Genomic DNA, 21,945 nt, shown 5'->3' with positions numbered 1-21,945 from the left:
TTAAAATATTCGTCATTTAGATTTTCTGAGTTAAGGTAGAGAAGTGGCATAACCTTTTCCTGGTATGTAATAAATGGTGCCCCATGCAGTGCAGGAACGTGGCCTCTTATTGTTTCCTTTGTTATGACATCCTCCTGTAGAATATTCCTCCGCTAGAAAAATAGCTATACGCTGTGGTGGCTCCTTAAGGGCTTCGCATGTGTTTGTTTTAGGGCACAGCAGCACACAGAAGTGCAATGCCGGCCCCCAAAAGCCCAAGCAAAGTGGAATATTAATGGCAAATGACAAGTCGGCTCTGATGCTTCAAGGATTTCATGCTTTTAAGGGTGTGCGTCTTGGCGCATTGTTTAAGGCATCTGGGGTGTAATCGTCACTAGCAGCCTGAGGATTTAGCTCAGGTTAAGCCTCCGTGTCTGCTGTTTATTTTAGTCGGATTGTTTGTGCGCATTATCCAAATTTGTCATTTACCGCCGAGCGTTAAGAGCCGCTCTGACATGGCCGCCGTGCGTACGAACGAGCGGCAGCAGCATATACTCCTCCCCCTGTCTCTGCGTTGCCACTGACACTCGGAGATGGAGAGGAGAGCCTCGAGTAAAATGAGGTGTGAGCATGTCTGCTCCGTGAATTCCTGTTTTGCTATGGAACTTTTTTAAGATGAACGTGCATTTTTTTGTCAGCTTTCACAATGTATGTCGTCACAGTTGCAAAGACACTTTTTTTTCACCCTCAGTTTCGCTGTCTTGCTGTCTCTTCCCCCTTTTTTCCTCTACATTGACCTTCTGGGTTTTATTCGAGCAAGAAGTCAGCAGCATTTATCAAAAGGATACCGAAAAGAGGCCAAGACACATGCAGACATTTTGCAGTGGTCACTCCAACAGATGAATCACAATGTCCTGTTGACCTCCAAAAGGGATTGCAGTCTGCCTTAACCTGATATTAAACTTACACCAGTATTTTCTGTACTTGGAGTTAAATACACTCACCGATCACTTTACAAGTTATACGTTGCTATATCCAAGTTTGACCAATTTTCCTTTAGCACTGCCTTCATTCTTCATGGACTAGATTAAACTGAATTTCAGAAATACTCACTGAACCAAGTTCATTTTGATGTCCTAGTATCGTGTCTTTGCTGCAGATTTGCTTCTTGCACGTCGATGATCTGGCTCCTGTTTTAATACATCCAAAAGCTGTGCTGAATTTAGATCTTTGCAGTCATTAAAGAACAGTGACACAGTGTACCAAAGTCATAAAGGTATGGATATGGTCAGCAGTAGGCGCGGTAGGAGCCAAAAGCTTAGAAAATGTCCCCCATATTCCATTTCACTATCACCAGCCAGAAATGTGGATGCAAGGTAGGAATGATCCACGCAGCAGTCATATCTAATTGCATGAAAATGGTTGATATTTAATATCTGATTGATTGAACAAAAAGTGTTCTGAAAGAAAGAACTAAACTGAATTAAAGCAAGATGGTTCTTAAATTTGGCTCAAGAAATCACATCCTAATGCAGGAGAAGCAAAGTGTGCATTTTGAAAGAATCCATGTGTTTTGTTTACATGTGAATTTTACACTTTTGAGGAAATTACTGCTAAAACCATGCTTGTTATACTCAAAGTTGTTTGGTCTAAGTCTTTTATGTGCTATTACATGCTGCACTTCAATGACTGTGTCTCAGTTTTTTAGGTATAAAAGCAGTAAGTGTTTGGTTTTTTTTAAGCGGAAAAAAATAAATAAAATATTTTACAGGGTGACGATCAGGGAAACAATGCTTCATATTTCTGCCTTTGTGTTTAACGAGCAGCTCTGTGTGGACCAGATAATGTGCTCGTACTCATGGTCTGCAGGGGCCATCAGTCACAGTGTGGACCTGGCTGCTCGTGATAAGTGCTTCCTTGTAGATAACCAAGACAGTGGACTTCTTTTTATAGGCCTTCTGTCCCTCACATAACCTTGTTTTTTTTTTCCTTTTGTTTTCATTTACATGCCTTATTTCAGTTGCATTTAACACTAGTAAATTGTTTCATGTGAATTGATGTAATGCTCAACAACCACCTTCTTGATGTAGTGTCACTTGCAAAGTGTTACATTTGCACAATAAATGCACAAATGTGTAACTCTGAATTTGGGTTTTCATTTTTAGAATTTGTCTTGGCTGTAACTGAGCTTAAAATTTAGACAAAGGTGATTAAAAAAAACTGTTGATTGGAATGCTGGGAAAATAAAAATAAATCTTTGGATATTGGAAGTAAAACCAGAACTAGTCACAATCCAGAATGAGTATACCTTTGAGTAAAAATACAAAGCAAATGCAAAACATAGTCTAATTAGTTTTAATTGAAAAAGAAAAGCATAAAAATATTCCAACTACTGGTAACATAATGCAAGTCATGAAGTATATCATTTCTTATCTAACATGGACTGACTGTTATGATACAGCACATCTTTAAATATTTACACTGTGTGCACAGTTATTAGGTAGGTGGGGGTTTTGACCATATAATTTTAAGGCATATCTTCCAATGCTAAGCTGGATGAACTTGAACGGCTGATAAATTAAAGCATAGGGAGGGTGCAGCCTAAGGAGGTCAAGCTAAAGCATCTAGACTGGTCCAAGAAATATCTGGAGTCAAATTTAAAAAAAAAAAAAAAAGCTTTGTGGACTGAAGAAGAGAGAGTGACAGTTCACAGACTCAATGGATGGATTCGTTTCTGGATCAGTTACGGGCAAAGAGCTGAACTTTGAGTGAGACACCAACAAGTTCCGGTTCTGGTACGGGCTGGTTAGACCTTTTCGATTTGAAGATGGGCTCACAAACTAATATTAGTTAATCAATTGGACTATCTGCTCAGGCTTTAGTTATAAAACTACATCACTTGACTAAGCCTTAATAATGCTATCAAAGAAAGAAAACGTGTCATTGATTGGTACTGATTCGTCCATCTCCGTTGAAAGAGATGCTACGGATACATCAGTTCGTCCCCTGCCTCCCCCCAAATCTTTGTACCCAGGAAGCGCTCACCCTTTCCTCCCTGCGGTGTGAGTTTCACGTCTCCCGGCGGTCTGATTGCTTGATAGCTTAAACTTCCCCGCCTGCCTGTCCTTTAGGAGGACTGTGTAATCAAAGACACACGAGGAGCCTCTGTCCAAGTGTTGACCTTCTGATTTTGCTCATCAATTCTTCTGGTGAAAGCCGACGATCCATTAGGTCAAAAGATTTGTCTTCAATGTTCAGTTTGAAGAAAAGTCCACCTGTCTTGATTGCAGATTATTTATTTTCTTAGTATTGGTATTTAGTGAGCAAAAGTTGGAACACGGGTAGATGGAGTTAAAGTAATCACATGATCTACAGTCCATTTCTTTCTGCCGTCGATGTGATGTTCCAACATAAGCGGAGAGCTTAAAAGAACGCAACCCAATCTTTTTTTTTTTTTTTTTTTTTTTTTTCCCCTTTGGACTGATGCAAGATAACAGAGGCATACATTTCGGAACAAGTGAAACAGAAACTCTTCAGAGTTTGGGGGGGTTTGACCCGCCCTCTTTGAAGAGCCGCCACAAAGATGTCACAGAAATCTATTTCTCATTTTGACTGATATCTATATCGGCACAGACATTCGCACCATATATCTTTCCCCGTGTTACACCCGGAATCCGTCTCCAAGATGACTGGTGCGTGTTTTAAATGACCGCTCTTATTTTTTGCAAAGGTTGTCACCGAGGTTGCGAGGGGAACGGGCAGAATGGAGTTGTCTGGTGAAAGGCCTCTGATAGGAGGTGCCACTTCCACTTGAGCGCAGCTACAGCTAAGCTACGGGCTGACTCACTGTATTTTCCGACACTTCGCATTCTTCTCTGCTGCCACTGGGATGGTTGTGAAAACCTGTATTCAACTTAAGACGGAGTTTTGGCCTGACTAGTTCTCTTCTCCCTTTTTTTTTTATTTCATTGCTTTCCTCCAGCTTGATTTACCAGAACTGGCGGCAGTCTCTGTGACCGTTTGTTCTTGCAAGTTTTCTGAGTGGTGCATTAGGAAAATAATCTTGAAGTTCAATTATTCTGAGTGAAAGTTTTAACTGACTTATCACCTCTGTACAGTTGCATTCACCCCCTCACTGTGTTTGGTGAAGATGAGATTTAACAGTTTGAGGAACGTTATTCACTAGAGATGCACCAGAGATTAAAATCCTCCAAATTTTGTGCTTGCTTGGCTCCGCTCGGTGATTAGCTAGTCAAAATGCTGACGAGTTAAAATTTTTTATTCATTAAAGGAATTATAACTTGAGAATTCCAAATATTTATGGAAGTATGCATCCCCTAATGAGATATAGTGTGATAAATGGAGATTATCCATCTTAATTCAATTCAAACCCTCAAAATTTGCTCAAAATCTGGGTCTGCAGGTGAGACCTCCAAGAAAACTGGAAATGTGTGTCTGTGAGGTGCAGACTGATCGGTGCATCTCTGTTGTTCACAGATCTGACAACAATTCACGCCCCCCTTAGACTCCATACTTATTGATGGAAGTTAGAAAAAAAAAACACTCTTTGTTTTGGAATGTGTTCTGGTTTAAATTAGAGGAGGAGATAAATGCCCTGAATAGGGATCAAAAACCATTAGCTTCACCTCTGTGGCTGAAACAAAACACACGAGTGAATTCTAGAGCTACTCCCTCTTATTTTTTTTTTTTCACTCCTGGTCATTTTGTTTTTAAAGTGAAGCTCTGAGTTCATGGGAAACGCACTCTGAGGTTACCTGCTCCCCTACAAAGTGATGGAAAAAAGGATTATGTCTAGAGAAATATTTTTGCAGTAAGTTGAAATATTACTAACCTTGTCAAATGTCATTTTGAATGAGAACGCAAACATATTTTAATCAGAGTTTTAAAGGCTGGGGTTTTATTTTAGTTAGACTCAGAAAGAGAGAGAGAGAGAGAGGGGTCAGGTAATTGCAACGTTTGATGTCATGTTTGGTCTCCCTCTCTGTTCTGCCTGCCTGGAAGTCTTGCTCTTGCGCTGCTCTGCGCGTGCGCGCGCACACACACCCACACACACACCCACACACACATACACACACGCATCCACACAAATTGTCATGTGCAGTCAAATGAAAAACTACTGAAAGGTCTCAGTGCAGTAATTCTCATAAAGTCTTTACCTCTTTTTCTTGTCAGTTCTCCTTTAAACCTCAATCTTTACCCTTAGTCTTACTCATAACTTTGCAAATTAATTTGTGCATGCTGGCAACTCTAGACGGGGGTTCATCAGTCTTTTGGCTGTCTTCTTATAAAAATGTGCCTCATTTGCAGCCCAGATACTTGAACAGTTCTGCCTACAGGTTAATCTTCCAAACTCACTGCTCCAATTCTCATAATTACTGTTTAACTGCTGCAGAGAGGGGGAGCAGAAAGGATATAGGTTGTAAATTATGTTTGACAAGGTAGGGTTAGTGGTTTTGTTGCTTGTCTTTAGTTATTACTCATACTTCCTCCTGCCAAAGATAAGGTTTGTATCAAGGTAAGCATTGGGGCAGGGCTCTTATCGGCAACATTGATTTAGGGCAAAAGCCTAGTGACAGAGGTCATTGTGTGGTGAAGTTATCCATCATTCAGGTTTGATTTCTGCTCAGGACTGTCTCCAGGTTGTCTGCATGGAGACTGGTGCTGCAGGAGATGGCCACCAGAGGGTTGGGCTCTTGGTAGGATTGGGCTGTGAACAGCCCTGTTTAGTGCTTACCATGTCTTTGCAAGTGCAACAGTTAAAATTTGTGGTGGGATTTGATTAAAAGTTCTAATGCTTAATTGCAGGAACTGTAATTAATTAATTGCAATTTAATCGGAAACCATGTATGTAACTTCTGAGCAGCATTTTCAGTTCTAAACCCCTATTTTGCTGTTAAATGATTAAATAGACGTGAGCTCGGCAAGAGAGATGTTTTCCGCTAATCTGTTAGATTATTCAACCAACAGATTAGTGCAAAGTGTCATTATACCTATTTAGTTTTAAGAAGTTCCTGGAACCTCTGATCATGCTTGTAACTACTTTGAAAAAGACAATAAAAATCGTCCTCAGAGATGTGAACTGAGGACACTGACATCAGCATTGGTGGATGTCTGTTCTTGCTCTTTTTTTGCACAATTTCCACACAACAATAGTCTTTTCCAGTATCGGATGTTTTTGTGTGTGTGCGTGTGTGTGTTTTCTTTTTTGTTTGTTTTTAATCATAAATTAATTCCCAGTGAATCAGGAGAACCAGCTTTATTGTCTATCACTATTGTTTGTGGATGTGGCTCGTGCGACTGATTTAGGGGCATACCAGGGAAGAATATCTATAAATGTTCCAGGCAGAACCCTTGTATGTGTTTAAAAAAAAATGCATTCAAATTTTTAATGCAGTTAATATAATTGCATAAATAGTATAAATAGCACCTTTCACAGACTCCTTGATCACAAAGTGCTTCACAAAGGCAGAACGATGAAAGCAAGAAACGTATTAAGCCATGGTCTGTCTGGATGGTTTTAGCTGTTTCTTAAAAATCCATGTAATTATTCATTCAAAATGAAAGCGTTACCTTCCCAGTCCTAAAGCTCTTCTTCTGAATTCAGTCGATGGATTTTGATTTGATACTTTCTTAGCATTTAATCATAGAACAACATCTTACATTTCATACTGCATCAATTACAAAAAGTTTGATTCCGTATGCATGCCGAAAGAACTTTTTGCCCTGTTTTCATTTAATTTGAACAAAACCATGATGATTCACATAACTGATAAATTTGCCCCAAGTTATCACGATACAAAATTGACATATCTGCACATTCGAATAGGCAGTGTTGAATGTTTCTCACGTTTTTGTCAGGGATCTAAACAGTGATATTTAGTTTTATGATCTTTGTAAGAACAGTTGCCTTACCTTCACGGCAAAGTGATGCAATGTATTCTGACATCGAATGGCATCACTCATACTTTGAGATATGCCATAAATTAGGAAAAAGTTTTTTTTTTTTTTTTTTCTTTCACTTAGTTTTTGCATAATTTACAAACTGTCAGATTTGTTCCTGCAGCGCATGCATGTAAACTAGCCCGGAAACCTGCTGTGCTGCATCTGGATGAGACAGATACCCCTGTAAGAAACTAAAGGTCTCTGTACGCCGAAAGATCTGGTGAGGACGGTAGTAAGGTTCACTCCAACCTTGCAGAGGACAACTTAAGCAGCTAATTACACTTCAGTCTATAATCAAACCCGTGTCAGGGTGTCTGAGAACCTGGATTTATACGGTGGATTTCAGTTAAATACGGGAGCAGCTTAAACATTTTATGGTTCTCTCCTCAAATTAAAGTTTTTTTTCTCCCCCTGCAACCCCCTCTAAAATATGTCATATCCCATTACACAAATTTGGATATGGTAAATTAGCGAGGAGAGCGCTAAAGCGATGAATATGTTGACTTTTTCTTTTTTTTGTGCTGTGCACAGTAGGTTAGCTTGCTGGGGGTTGGGAGCGTATTTCACCTCTAAAAAGTTGTCTTGAATCCCTCGCCCACCCCCCTTCGGAAAATGATGTGTTTTTGCAATTCAAATATTTGCTTCTCCACTGCAAAGCTCCCTTTGAAGACTAGTAGTTCTATCAGGACCAATGACAGTGTGAGTGTGCAGCGTGACAGCGCAAGAGGCAGTGCTGGACTATTTCTAACTGCATATTTAAATAGCAAGGAAATCCAGAATCAAAAATGTATGCAAATGACGGCATGTTTTGCATGCTGATATTTTTTTTTTTTTTTTTTTCAGCGTTTGGGCCTTGCATATTCAGGTACGTGCCTAGCTTTAGCAACATTAATCAGAGTTACTTATGCTTCTGCTACATCCTTGATCTTTTTCCAAACAAACATTGCTGGGGGTGGAAGGTCTGCACTGTTGTAATGAAAGTTCTGCTTAATTCTTTATGGGCTCTTTTAATGGAAATATGCACTAAATACCAAAGGCATTTGAAGAGAACTGTGAAAACCGAAAATGCTAGATTTTAACACAAATTTTGTGTTAAAATAGATTACAGGAAATCTATCTTCCATTAATCATTCCTTTAGATATACTTATTTGTGTACATGTTTAGTGCCTTGCAGAATTATTCATACCAATTTCAGTGTACTTTACTGAGTTTTTATGTGATAGACCAACACGAAGTAATAAAGTAGAAGGAATAGATGTGTTTTGGGATTTTTTTTTTTCTCTTGTGCTGAAAATTGCGGCATGCATTTCTTTTCACCCAATACTCTGTAAACATTTTGTAGGACCACATTTTGTTGGCTTTACAACTGCAATGTTTGTACTGTGTCCTCCAACTTTCCACATGTTCGTACTGAACTTTTTGTTATTCAGTTTGGTTGGAAAAAGTCTGAACATTAATTTTCAAACCCATTAACAAATTTAGTCAAATTTAGTTGTGGACTCCACCTGGACCATTCTAACACATAAAGAACTATTGATCTGAACGACACCATTGTGGCTGTGACTCTATGTACAGAGTCATCCTGCTGGAAGCTGAAGCTCCGCCCAAGTCTCAAGTCCTTTTCAGCCTCTGAGTCTAGTCTATATTTTTAATTTCCAGTAACAACACCCCTCATCTTCCCATTATATTTTTATGTGTAAGAATATTTTACAAAGGTTTGAATATTTATTTATAGCACTGCATCTATTCAATTCTCCTTTACTACCTTTTGACATGTTATCATATTGAACATGCCACCGTCTGACTTTGTGTTGTGGCTTTAGAATGTGCATCTGTGCAGCTGGAATGCAATGAGCTACATATCAAAACCCCAAACTGGGTCACAGTCCTGTCGACACTTCCTAAGGTAAAGAAAATACAGTGTAAAATAATTAATTGAATTGTCATCTGTATGAACAGTTCTTGCTTTCTGTACCCTATAATTTCAACCTCTCTCTCCCCCTACCCCTCGCCACCTTTTCCCATCTTTTTTTTTTTCTTTTTTTTTTCTAAACAGCAATTAATCTCATTTTTAGTCCAATTTCCAGCCCTCTGCTAGTGTCAGAGTGAGTCCCCTGTTTTGTTCCTATTTGGCTTGGTTCCTCTGCATAGTCATTAAGGGCCCAATTAATGTCACCCTTTAGCTGAAGAGTGCTCATTTTTATTGGGGAGCTGACAGTCACCGCCATGAGTGCCGCAGTGTAATATGCATTAATTGCCCCGTAACACTGGTAATTACCAGTTCTTCAAGCCTCTCAGTAAACTGTCATGCCCAGACACGACTTCTTTGAAATAGATTACTCATTAGGGGGACCTGCCCTGTTTTCCAATGGGGGCTCGCTGGGTTGGCATAAAGACGAAAAAAATCTGGTGCTTGAACAAATAGTTGCCAAAAGCAATTTCCTATTACAACTTCCCTGTGATGGCTTTTTGCTTCCTGGCCCTCTTTCTTCCTCTCCTCCCCCCCACCCCACTACCAACGGTTTTTTTAGCCATCACTTTGGGTGAGAGTCAGAAGTAGTCAGATCCATCAAAATCTTTGAGTATAGTTTCCTTGCTTGTCCTACTTTTACTTCTTTGAAGTGGCACATGTTGTACCTTTTATTTTTAGCCTTTTAACACCCCAAGAATAAAGCAGTGTTGAAAGCCCCTTTTTACTCGAGAACAAGTCTTTGTTGATTAGAAATGTCTTGTTCAAATATTGATAATAACAGTTGGTAATAAACTGGCTTGTAAATAGAAATGGATGTTGAAATACATTTTTCGTGAACTTGCAGTCGACACATTTATTGTAAAATTTCTGTCCTTTATAGAGGAACAAATATCAATTCAGAACTGTTTTAAGGTGACCTGTAACTGTTACAACCTACCTGAAAACCAACTTGAAATATTTTAGAGGGAAAAAAGTGATTTTATTAACATGCTCTTTGGATTCATGTCTGGTTTTCTGGAGCTATTCCAGATGTCAAATATTCTGCTAAAGCCATCTGTTTATTGATTATTGAAGCGTTTGCTTTGGGTCATGTTTTACTGAACCATAAAGTTTCTCTGCTTTTTAGCATAAACCTGATAGATTTATGTTAACAGTGATTCATATTTGTAGCATCCCTCTTCCATAAGGTCTTAGTTTCAGCTGATGGAACTATGACCTTAGGACATCACAACAAAGCGTGATGCTCCTTCCACCATGCCTGATGCAGTTGTGTTGTTTTCATGTGCACAGTTTTAGCACCGAGCTCACCTTTTAGAACTATGATTATTTTTTTGGAGACTTCAAGAGTGTTTTTGTAAAAAAAAAAACAAATAAATAATAGTACTTCTTTAACAAGACAGAAGCACTTTCTTTTATTCAACCGCATAACGCAGACTTTACGAAGAATACAGAAGATTATCACTCCTACCTGACAACCAGTAGTTGTCAGAAATGCCTCTTTTCATTAGTTTGAGGGGTGAAAGGTTACATGCACTTCTTGGTAAGGTCACTGTTGTCAACTTGCTAATTCTTCACTTAATAAGACATTATAAAAAAGGCAGGCCATAATTAAACATGGTTAACAGTGATATGTCTTACACATACAGGTGTTGGAATGATTTATTTCCTAGTGAAGTAATATTTAGATAAAACCACATCTTTCTGAAGACGCCATGTGCACACATGGCCGATTCTCCTCTTTTCCCTAGGTTGTGTTTTTTTAGGGTATTCTTCTGTCGTTATCCATTTACCGTAGCAATGAGGGGAACAGATTTTGAAGACCAGGGAAAAAAGCCCTCTCACACTCAAATACACAAAGAGAAATCACAGGCCCGCATAGACACATGGAGCTTCACAAAGGTGCTGCTTTTGTTTTATCTCCCTTATAACACCTGCTTCAGGCAATCTGCTCCCACTCGTCTCAAATGAATTTTGTCACGGCCTTTCAGATTCTCATTCGGCAATGTGCTAATGAAAGGAGATGGTACAATTTGAAGTGACCCGCTTGCAACCAGCAGTGCACAGCTGAGAGCAAGGGACGGGGACACACCCCTGCTTGATGCGAGAGGCAAGTCAACCGTCCACTGATATACCCATTACCCTTCTCATTAATACCCTGCAGACCCCCGTGTGTGAGCTTGTGCGTCTCTGCGCTCTTATGCGTGCATTTATCTGTTTGTGTTGGTTGAGCACTTATCGAATTGTTTATGACAGGCATAATTGGGCTAATTGAAGACATTAAGATTACCTGTCAGCTGTGTGTATCCAGACTCCCTATCTGTCTGACAACTTCTGACAAGTGAGGGACCCCGTAGCATCCGTGATGATGGAGCATTCCCAGGCCTTAACAAGGAGGGTAGGGGCCACTCTAATTTAATGTGGAAAGTATCCACCATCCCATGTGTGCGTCTGCCCACGTGTGCGCGTGCCTGCGTGCGTGTGTGTGTAGCAGTGTGCTAAGTATAAGTGAGAGTTGGCCAGGCTAATGGAGTCCCCTTTGGCAATGTGACAGAACGATGAGGCAGTCTTGAGGGAAGAGTGAGAGAGGTCTTCAAGTGTTTATAGACATGAGAGGGAAGGTGGTTAGGGTGACAGGTTGCACAGCGAATGATAAGAGAGGAGCACCAACGTCTGTGTGTCTCTCAGATAGTTTAGAATGGTGTTTATTTGTGACGTCTTTACTTCTCGAGCGGTGAAAGATGGAAATGTAGCAACAGTTTGCAACTAACGCAAGCTGTCAACTCATTTTAAATATTTCTGTAATGCATGTGGTAAAGGGTTATTTTAGTAATTGAGTAACCCAGCCATAATTCTGACGATTAATCAAGTAATCAAATTAAAGATTTTCCCATTCTATACTAGCTACTCAAGCTAGTTAACGAAGCATAAGAAAGAAAAATGCTGATTAAAAAAAAAAAACAATTTCGTTCATTTTTTTTATTTTTTATTTTTTATAAATAAAACGTTACTTAAAATCCAATATGGTTCAGGCATCAATTTTAGTCTCAAGTCAAGAAGTATGAAAATACTTTTTTTTTTTTTTTTTTTTATTCCAAGCAAGAAAAAGACTGTTGTCTTGTTTCAGCAAATTTGGAGTTGGTACATAGCGACAGGTGGGGAGAGAGGGCGGCTGGAGAGAACTCTTGTTACGCTTAGCCTTTCTCTCAATAAACGGAGATGCCTTGCAAAAACATAATGCTGAGCAACTTTGGCAGTGTTAGCATAGCCACTTAAAATCTTAGTACACTATGATCCTGGGAACCAGTCCATGTCTGGTTTATGTTTCACGTAGAACAATGAACTATTAGATTGTGAGCAGTTAGAACCTAACCATATTTCAAAGGTTCTTCATTGTCACACCATTGTTATATAAATTATGTACCTTGAAATTATTATTATCCACAGAAAATTGTAACTGCAATATATTTCACATACTTTTGTGTTTTCTTTCCTGTGAGGTAATAAAAAAAGAGCGACGGCACAGGTTGGGATTACAGCCTTGTGTTCTACTTATAAACTCTGAAACGTATTAATTTTAAAGTGAAAAGAGGTTTGTTGCATTAACGGGAATTTCATAAATAAAATCTGAGATATGTATCCCAGAGTAGCATAAATACCATATAAAACAGTGCAGCATAGAATGTCTTATAAATCAGGTTGCTTTCATCGATCATACAAGCGACACTTTGTAAAATCCAAAGTGCTAGAATATTTAAATGTGACCAAGGCTGGGTCCTATCTTCATGGGCTTAAGGAACGTGTCTGTGCATATTTGTATCAGCTCACTTTCCCCTCCTTTTTTATTCCCTCCCCACTCGCATCTCCTGTGTGTGGGCATTGTGTGGGGCTTTGCAGTGTCATCGCAATGACAGATCAACGCTGTCAGCCCAGGAGATCCTTCTGTTTGTTTGTTCTACTCCAAAAGGGGTTAAACTGTCAAGTTGACAACTCGCGAGACCCTTAGACTCTGCCCCACTGCCTCTCCATGGTTCCCTCCCGTCCACCTTCATCCCCAAACGAGTGAAAATCAATACCAGATTGCCTGAGGACCGCTGTTTGGTGTGGGCCTGACCCTTAGATGTCCCCCACTCTCCTTCTTTCATTACATGTAGCTCAGTATTTAACTTCCATCCTGATCCCTTGCCTAATTAGTTTCGATAAGCTCCGAGTCGCTCCGTTCTTCCCTCCTTCCCTATCTCCCTGTCCCTCTCCTTCTTTTTTACCTGTGCGTTCGCACACAAACGAACCAAACACAACAGGCATTTTGCTTCCTTGCCCTTGGAAAGGACTTCTCCGGGAGGAGCACAAATCCCAGCACACACACACACAAAATCCCTTTGCTTTTCTTGTGGAGAGACTATTGACGTGTTTGCTTAGTAGATTTGTAAAAACGACAATAAAATTAGATTTGCTCTCCAGATTTTCAGTGAAAACACTGGAGCTAGCCTATGTTGTCCAAAGCTAATGGTGCCCTGCAGCGAGCCTTTTGGCGGGACTAGACTCTTGCTTCTGTTGGCCACTCATTGCCGTACATTTGTCAAAGAGCAATTGATATCCAGTAAAGCACTCAGGCTGGCTCCTTAAATTTCTTTATACTAACAATTATGTAACAATAAGAGATACTTAAGTCGGTTAATACCCAAGATGAAATATTTCTTTTTGTTCTCCACAGGGGGTCTGTCTGTATGTGTGTATTTACCTACCACCCAGATGTCTAGGTGCCGCCACTGCGCCGGCTGCTTGAACACTGACAAGCCCCAACGACATGTTAGCCCTCCTGCTCTGCTTCCCCCAGGGGGCTAAAATTACCCTTAGGAATGTAAACAGACTGCCGAGTAAGCACACAGATTTCTGCGGACCTTCGCTTCCAAACTCAACCCGGGCAGATGCAGCCGTGACACGCAGACCAAAATGGGGTTTTGCAGGAAAACCTCTAGTGAGTCTTGGCTGATTTACTGAAACGAGAACAGAGAGCGCATCATACACACATACAAGGATTTTCTTTATTTTGTTTCTTGTCTGTTTTAGCGAAAAGATAGCCTTCCTCAACAGTTCATTATTTGTGCAGAATACCCGTAAGCTGTTGAGTCTGGGTGAAGAAGTTCAGTGGGCCGGGCGCTGACATGTTGATTTAGTGGTGGTAATACGACTGCACTTCCAAAGGTGCTGACTTGGATGAAAGCCAGGCCTCTCTCTTTTTCTTTTTTTTTTCTTTCTCTCTCTCTCCCTCTCTCTCTGGGAGACATTAGAGACCTGACTCTAATTTTGGGGCAGAGTTGTTCTCATGGATGCCGGGGTCAGAAGGCCGACACAGCCAACATTCACACCTGCCCTACTGTGACTTTTAATTCTGGCTGCACTGAGATGATTGTAGATTAAAGCCAATGGATAAAAAGGGAGGAATAAGTTAATTAAAGAATTTGCTTTGATTTTAAAATGATTATTTCTAAGCTGTTCATATCAGGAATTTTATTTCTGTCTCAAGTGGGACCTTTACTTTACCGTCTCTTGTTTCTTATTTTTACTATTTTATTTATATATATAAAATTTACCTTTTGTTTATGTCGTCATTCTTCTTTTGCCTGTCACTGCACTGCTGGTCCACTTGAATTTCCCCGAGAGATAATAAAATAGTAGTTCTACCTTTTTTTTGAATTATTAATCACAAAATGTGGGCATTTCTTTCACAAAGTAACTTCCCGCTCCGTTTGTGACTTGGTCCAAATTTCGATCAGTGGCGCTGCATCTGTGCCTTGCATGCGTGTGGAAGGTCCACATCCTATGACCTCACGTATAAACATGATATCCATACATATAAACACTTTACTCTGCTGGACGCATCAGATTTGCAGGCGCCCGGTCAGGCTGACGCTGCCCTAGCGAGGCCAGATAAGGTTACAGTACAAACTGTTGTTGATTAGGGCCATGCCTGTAGCAGTGGGGGAACATCCTAAATTGAAAACACATTAGCAGCTAGGGTTAAGGGCAGGATTAGGCCCGGGGACCGTGCAGGGGCGAGGAGCAGCGGCAGACACAAAATGGCCGTCCCTCTGCTTTCCTTTGACTGTGTTTCCCCAAGAGACAGGTGGCAATTATCGGCTAGGGCTGCTGGGAGTTCACAATAACAGGTTAAAGGAGCATGTATCCCCCTGACGATGCGGTCCTCTGTCAGGGCTGCCTCTAACCCCCCACCCCTTAGCCGGCTCACCCACTAGCGTGGGGAGCTTCCCGTCTCAAAGTAGAGTACTCAGACATGTGGCTCCATCAAAGGCCAGAAGGACTCCCTGGGCAAAGATTTACATTACTGCCGTGGACTATGTTTGACTTTGAATCAAAAAACACTGAAAGCAGCCTAAACTCTATATTCTTGGTTTTACTTTTTCTTTGTAATATAATTGAGGTTTTCTGGGTGTAACAGTTATTTTAATTAATATTGCCATCTGCTGTTAATGAATACCCACTAAGTGTTTTGTAGCTGAAGAGATCAAGCCATTGTCAAGATGTACAGGTTCTTTACTGAGGACGGAGAGTCAGTATCACGAGATCAGGTGTGTAATGACTGTATGAATGTTGACCTCTGCTAGAAGTTACATGACTTACAACATCCGTTTATTAATGACATTGTAAATTGACATCCATGGCTGAAGTATACCTTTTATAAAATGTACAAATTGTAATGTTATTTATTTTTTCCTTGAGGGAAAATTAAAGTTTGCTTCACTTTTCAGATTTTTATTGGTTAAAAAGTTCAGAAAACATGGCTGATTTTTCTTCCACGTTACCACTGTGCATTGCCTCGTGTCAAACTGTAATATGAGATTGAATATTTTGGTTGTAATGTGAGGTGTAAACTGCGTATTGTATCCAAATAGTCCAAGAATGCATTTTATGAACAATATGTTGTACATTAACTTCAAACAAACTTTTTTTTTTCTTTTTTTTTTTTTTTTTACATATGCTCTTCTGAGAATTTGGATATGCGTTATGCCTTCTTTCCCTTTTGGTCCAACTTTTGAACGCCTGCCAAAGCCCAAACCAAGATCCCACCCTGTTTGCTTTTCTCCATTTCCATGACAGACCAGAGAGTGTCAGAATACATTTCACCATGACGCAGTAGATCTGAGAAGGGACCAGGCCACATTACACACACAGAAAACACTTGTCCCTCGGATACACACTGCTAATGTGTTAGGCGACATGCTCAGTTAAGAGACTTAACGAGCTCAAAACACTGATCGGAGCTCCTCCCTGTGACTGGAGGATGTTTAGAAAGCATGGCAGCAATATTTGCGGTCCTTTTACAGCCCAAACGGAGACCTGACCCGGGGTTTTTCCATCTCACTTTTATACTTTCAACATAAAGTCTGTCATTATGTTTATGAACTCTGTTACTTAATCATGTATAACTGAAGCAATCAGTCAGCTGTCAGATTGTGTGAGGGTGTGTGAGTAAGGCGATAAGCTTTTGGTTAATTTGAGAAGGTGGTTGAGGTGATTGGAGCGTTTGGGGGGAGTGAGGTCAGAGAAAGTGATACTGATTGCGGGAGATAAAATCTTTGATAGTGCTGAGTGGTCATTGGAGAAGACACACATTAGGTAACGGTTATTATCACATTTGCATGGATACTATGCTAAATAATTAAGCAGAGACTATATAAATTAGTTGGTGAAATGTGTATTAAGAAGGTCTGTTGACCTTAGAATCCACATTAAACAACAGACTGATATATATGTAAACCGCTGTAATTTCAGGAAACATTTACGCTCATCAACTTTTAAAAAAAAAAGCTTTACAATAGAAATGTTGAGTTCCTTAATTGACCCTGAATTTATCAGTATCCTGTCAAATTTTAAAGTGAAGATGAACACACCCACACACAGTTTGATCATGTTTTATTGCTTATTTTGAAAGTAGCAAGTTTTTTTTTTTGTTTTTTTTTTTTTTTTTTTTTTTTTTTTTTTTTTTATTCCAAACTCTGTCTTGCATTCAAATACTGGAGGATACTTTAATGCTTTGCTGCAAAATTAAAGCTGCTTTCTTCACCAGCAGCAGGACAGGTTTGTACTAATCTGACAGGGGTCAAATTATCATATAATCTCCTGTTATTCCCATTTAGTAGTGTAAAATATTACCAACTTCTCCAAACAAGGCACATAATTGCACAACCACACATTTTAACGCAAGACTTTCAGAACCATTTAGACATTCAGGATTTCTGCAGTTTTTCAGGATTGTGTGTAATTTGATTTAAAATGTTTTGCCCGAGTTACTCTGACCATCCTACTTCTCATCCATCAAGCCATTTGTTACTCTGTTGGTTGTTCTCAAAGTCCGTTTGTCCATCCTTCCAATCTCTCCATCTGTGTTTTCATGCATCAAGTAATCCATCTATCTTTCAGGCTGTTCATCAAATAGATGGATCTGTGAATTCATAAGTTTGTTTTTCCACCTCTTTATTCGTTCCTGAATAAAGTTTGTGGTCCAGCTATATTCATCCATTCATGCGTTCATTCATGCACTAATCATTTCATCCATCTTCATGGTCTGTAGTTTTTTGCAGGTTTTATACTTAAAACCTCCTCTTGAAAGCTGACAGAGAATACTGAGAATTTAACTTGGTAAAGTATTATATTTTGTCTTAGAAAATGTGTTGGAACCCGTCTTCTACTGTCTTAAAGCAGATAGAAAAACGGGAAAAAAGGTATGTTGCGCGCCTAAATATAACTGGTCTTTGTTCTATCTTTTTAAGTCCATGTTTAAAGCGCTAATTAATGAGAAATACTTTTTACCAGTTAGCCTTTTAACTGCAACAATGTTATTTCAGCAGCAGTATGAAGCTGAGAGATTTCATTCAAGCTTACATATTGTGAGAATCTCTGAGCAGTCTGCCCCTAAAGCACATGTACCATATTATGGTCTGCTTTCTAAGTGTCAGCCATGTCCTGCCCTCTTTTCAACCTGATTATGGATCATGCGCGGGTCTTGGTGATTGCAACATACAGGTGAGGACTGCCAGTCTGCTTTGTTTGTTTTCCGGCATACGTGATCTGCGCTGAACTTGTTCACAAAGAATAAGCAGGGAGTGCGGAGAAGAAAGGAGGCTTCTATTCTTAGCTGGAGTCATGTTAATACCTTGACTGTGGGAGGTGAACTCTGCTGTTCAATTCCTGTTATTTATGGTGAGTAGGTTGTATAGTTTGCAGCAAGGGATTATTTACCTCCCCGTGCCTGGGTGCCCCTCTGGGCAAAGTCAGCCTTTAAATACCCGATTTGTGCACAAAAGCTTTACTTATCAGGGGTGTCATCGTTGTCCAGCAGGCTGAGTTGTTACAAACAGCTACTGTAAGGCCATTAAAATACACAATGCGTTGGGATTTACAACGATTAGCTGCAGGGGACGAATCACCTGGCATACAAGCCCCGGATCACCGACATATTCTGAAATTTCACACAAACTAATATATCATACAACCATTATCCAGCCCTGGAAATGCACTCCCAGTGGGTGACCTGTAAAGAGCAGGGCATTTGTCACCAAGACACATTTGCTTTTGTCTTTTTCTATGTACACAATTGTCTCATTTTCAAGACAGGCTTGTTTTCACCCGCTGTTTTTCCACCTGATCGCTTTCAATGCTGTCCGTTTCAAAAGTTTCAGATTTTTTTTTTTTTTTTTTCCCAGCAAAACAAAATAAATGCAAAGAAAGAAATTAAAATAATATAGGGGACTAATATTTAGTAGCACTTCAGAGGCTGTATCTTGTGGCCTGATGTATGGAGGCTGGAAACAAAGAGGTCTTTATGGAGAGACCTCAGAGACGCAGAGTTCAGCCCCAGGTGGAGGCCTTTACTGTCTAAATCATTTCTGGGGTGTTTGTTTAAAGTGACTCTGTGTAGTGTGCTGGAAGAGGTGGGAGTGTTTTACAGTTGCATGTAAATTCATCTCGATTTCACCAATAAATTATTTCCTGAAATCTGTTTTAGAATTTGTTGCCCATTTTATTCTTTTCCCCTCACAAAATCCAGCATGTTGAAGTAGTTACTTCTAATATTGTTTCAAATCAAGTGTCAACATTACCTTTCATTTAATATTAGGGCCTTTTATGTCCATTTGCGCATTTCTAACTTGTACCCTCATTTTCCACTCGTGCCTTGCTTCCAACTTCTTTCATTTCATATCTGTAGCAAACCATTTCATTCCAATCTACTTAAATTGTTGCTATTTATCCGTTTAATTTTTGGTAAATACTGTCAGTAGTTCATTGTCAAAGTTGGCACAAACAGTCCCCTAAGAGACGTCTCCATTTTGCACCCAAAAGGTTCGCTATGAAACATCCAGAAGGTTTAAAATAACAAAGGGGCAAAATGACCAGCACCGGTAAGCGGCACATTCAGAACTGTAAAATGTAGGCAATGCAAAATAAGTGCAGAGGGAGTTATGTGTTGTCACACAAGCAAGATGCAAGTTATGATACCTAGGCAACAAATAGGTTTTCCAGCTTGCGGTTAGTTTCTTTGCTCATTTGCCACTTTGTATGTTTGAAGTTTTGGTCTCTGAGCACCAAACAAGTTTGGAGTTAAAAGCAGTGCAGTTGTCATGGGTCCACTTGGAAAAGATCGTTCGTCTTCTCTTACATAAGTTTAGGTCTTGTGCTGTGACGGATAATTAGTTAATATAATTGTTTGTAATCTCCTATAGTGCATATATTCTAAAATGTGGTTTTGTTACTCCTATAAATACAAGCTTTCCAGTATTTTTGCGCTTAGTGTGCTAGTTTTAATAGCTGCCTGACCAGACATGGCTTATTACCAAAATTAAACAGATGTAGTTTTTAAAATAAATTATAGTCAAATGTTAGGCTGACTCTTAAAACCTCCTTCTGAGACAACTGGACCATTTTTCAAATTCAATTTATGTTATGGCTAAAAGATGATGTATAATTTGATCCAAAGATGAAGAAGAGTATTTCTCTAATGGTGTGTAACCTTATTCAAATAGGATTATTAGGGGTATTTTTTTTAATCATTTTTATTCACATTTTTCTGTTGCATTGTATAGAGAAGGTGGGTGGAGCATGAATTGATTTATCATGATCAAATTTTTCATATCACAAAAACCCAGTAATTTGACAAAAGTGCACACTTTTGAGATCCATTGTTTATAGAAATTGAAACCTCAAAATTGGGACAACACTCAAATACTATAACGTTTGCCACACATGTGTTTGTCCTGCGTTTTGGTTTAACACATGGCTCAAATTATTTAAAACACTCTCCACTCGTTATTTAAAGTATTGCCATTTTAACTCACCCCTCTACGCCAAGTATTTCATTTGTGCCGGGCGCGTTTAAGATTCAGAGGTCGTCTGAGAGGTTGGCTCTGTCTGATGCTTTGCTTCGCTGCGTGCTGCATGTGTGCACTGGCACTAATAACGCCTGCCTCCTCACCATTCAAGAGTTTTTGTTCCAGTGTGCTCTCATTAAGCCGCTACTGTAAGCTGCTTGGCACCTGCTTAAAATGTGACCACCAGCCGCTCATTAACACTGCGGAAAGCTCGGCTGGCAGCAGCGATCCACGCCCAGGCTTGTCAAGTGGCTTTCTGGCTGAAATTAGCTGCATTTCACAAACAATTTCCCCATCTCCTTACGTAGCCGGGTGTTTATTGGAAGACGGTCCGTCTCGCTTAGAGGTCGCGTGTAATGAGCACGTGCCAGGTTAAGGAAAGTTGGCTTACATAATAGACCCATCATTTGCCTACAAATTTAAACTGAACTTTATTTATTTATTTATTTATTTATTTATTTTTTACTTGCACTGGTGTTGGACCTTCAAAGAGCCTGTATCCTCTTGCAGTAGCATTATTGTGTACATTTCTAGCTGCTTTTTCCAACTCATGAATGCTGTTTTGAATCCTCTCCGCTGTCGTTGTCAGGTTCCTGTCATCTTTCCCGTCTGACCCTCCCACTCTGTTGTTGTTTCTTTTTTTGTTTTTTTTCATGTGTAAGATTTTTGCCTCAAGGTCCCCATAGTATTGACTTGTATTAATGCTGAGCAGGTTTCAGACTCCATTTATTTTCTTTACGGTATGGAAAGGCCTTGGTGGCATGGCTCCCCTGTGTTTATAATTTTGCTAGTTTCAATTTGTACTTGGCCTCCCCTGACAGACCCAGGACATGATGTATCGTGCACCGCCGCCTTATCTGTTGATGTACAGTTTTAACCTTTTCAGAGGGTTTGCCCCTCTCCGCTCAGTTGAGAGCAGTCGCCCTTTTCTCCTCTGCTCTGCCTCGCCTCCCCGTCCAGAGCACAGGAAATCCTTGCAGCATGGCGGCCGAATGAAAAGAAGTCATCGCCTTAATGTAAATGTTTACATTGTGTCTCCATAACATTTCCATATTAAGAATCGGTGTCTGTGTGCAGCAGCGGACCATGGAAATGATGGGAATTTTGGGGCTTTAAGCTTTGAGAGGCTGAGCTATGTGTGTGTGCGTGTGTGTGTGACATTGTGGTGAACTTGGAGTGTGCATCTGCAGGCTTTCTGCAGGGCTGTTTGCTCCTAGATACAGCACCGTAAATCACACACTGTAAAGCGTAGGGTGCAGGGATAGAGTGCAGAAGCATGTACTGCTGCAAGGGCCAATGCGGAGGGAGGGGTGTGTGTATAGTCGCATATTTTCTTGTACATGTCTGTCTTCGCAGAAGTGCTGTATGTAAAACATGCACCGCCTCAAGGCCCAGTCAACACAGCGCAGCACACGGTACTCCACACGTCAGAGCGAAAAATAAAATTTTACATTTTCAGAATCTTATTTTTTTTCTTCTTCTTCTTCTTCTTTTTAAAGGCAGCCATCAAGATATTTACAATAATATCACATAACCGTACAAGAAACAAAGTTCCCAAAATCACTATCAAAGTAAAAAAAAAAAAAAAAAAAAAAAAAAAAAAAAAAAAAATTTTGTTTTGAGGAAAAATTTCACCATGGGAAGAA

General features: G+C 39.9%; 1 protein-coding gene across 5 annotated transcripts in view; it reads left to right on the top strand.

Moving 5' to 3' along the window:
* cdin1 (CDAN1 interacting nuclease 1) overlaps nt 1–21,945 on the top strand; it is a 100,024-nt gene that overhangs the window by 48,364 nt on the left and 29,715 nt on the right. The window contains exon 12 of one of the 5 annotated variants that reach the window (XM_015046503.1): nt 13,627–14,605. The exons of the other annotated variants lie outside the window; for them this stretch is intronic. Coding sequence (XP_014901989.1) covers nt 13,627–13,672 — 46 coding nt within the window. The 3' untranslated portion in view covers nt 13,673–14,605. Of the gene's footprint in view, nt 1–13,626; nt 14,606–21,945 lie in introns of those variants that run through there. 5 annotated transcript variants of the gene reach the window in all.

This window comes from Poecilia latipinna, unplaced genomic scaffold, assembly GCF_001443285.1.
Source record: "Poecilia latipinna isolate Pla-1442-1.1 unplaced genomic scaffold, P_latipinna-1.0 Scaffold781, whole genome shotgun sequence".
Classification (NCBI taxonomy): domain Eukaryota; kingdom Metazoa; phylum Chordata; class Actinopteri; order Cyprinodontiformes; family Poeciliidae; genus Poecilia; species Poecilia latipinna.
The sequence above is the reverse complement of the archived record's forward strand: the minus strand, read 5'-3'. Positions and strand labels throughout refer to the sequence as shown.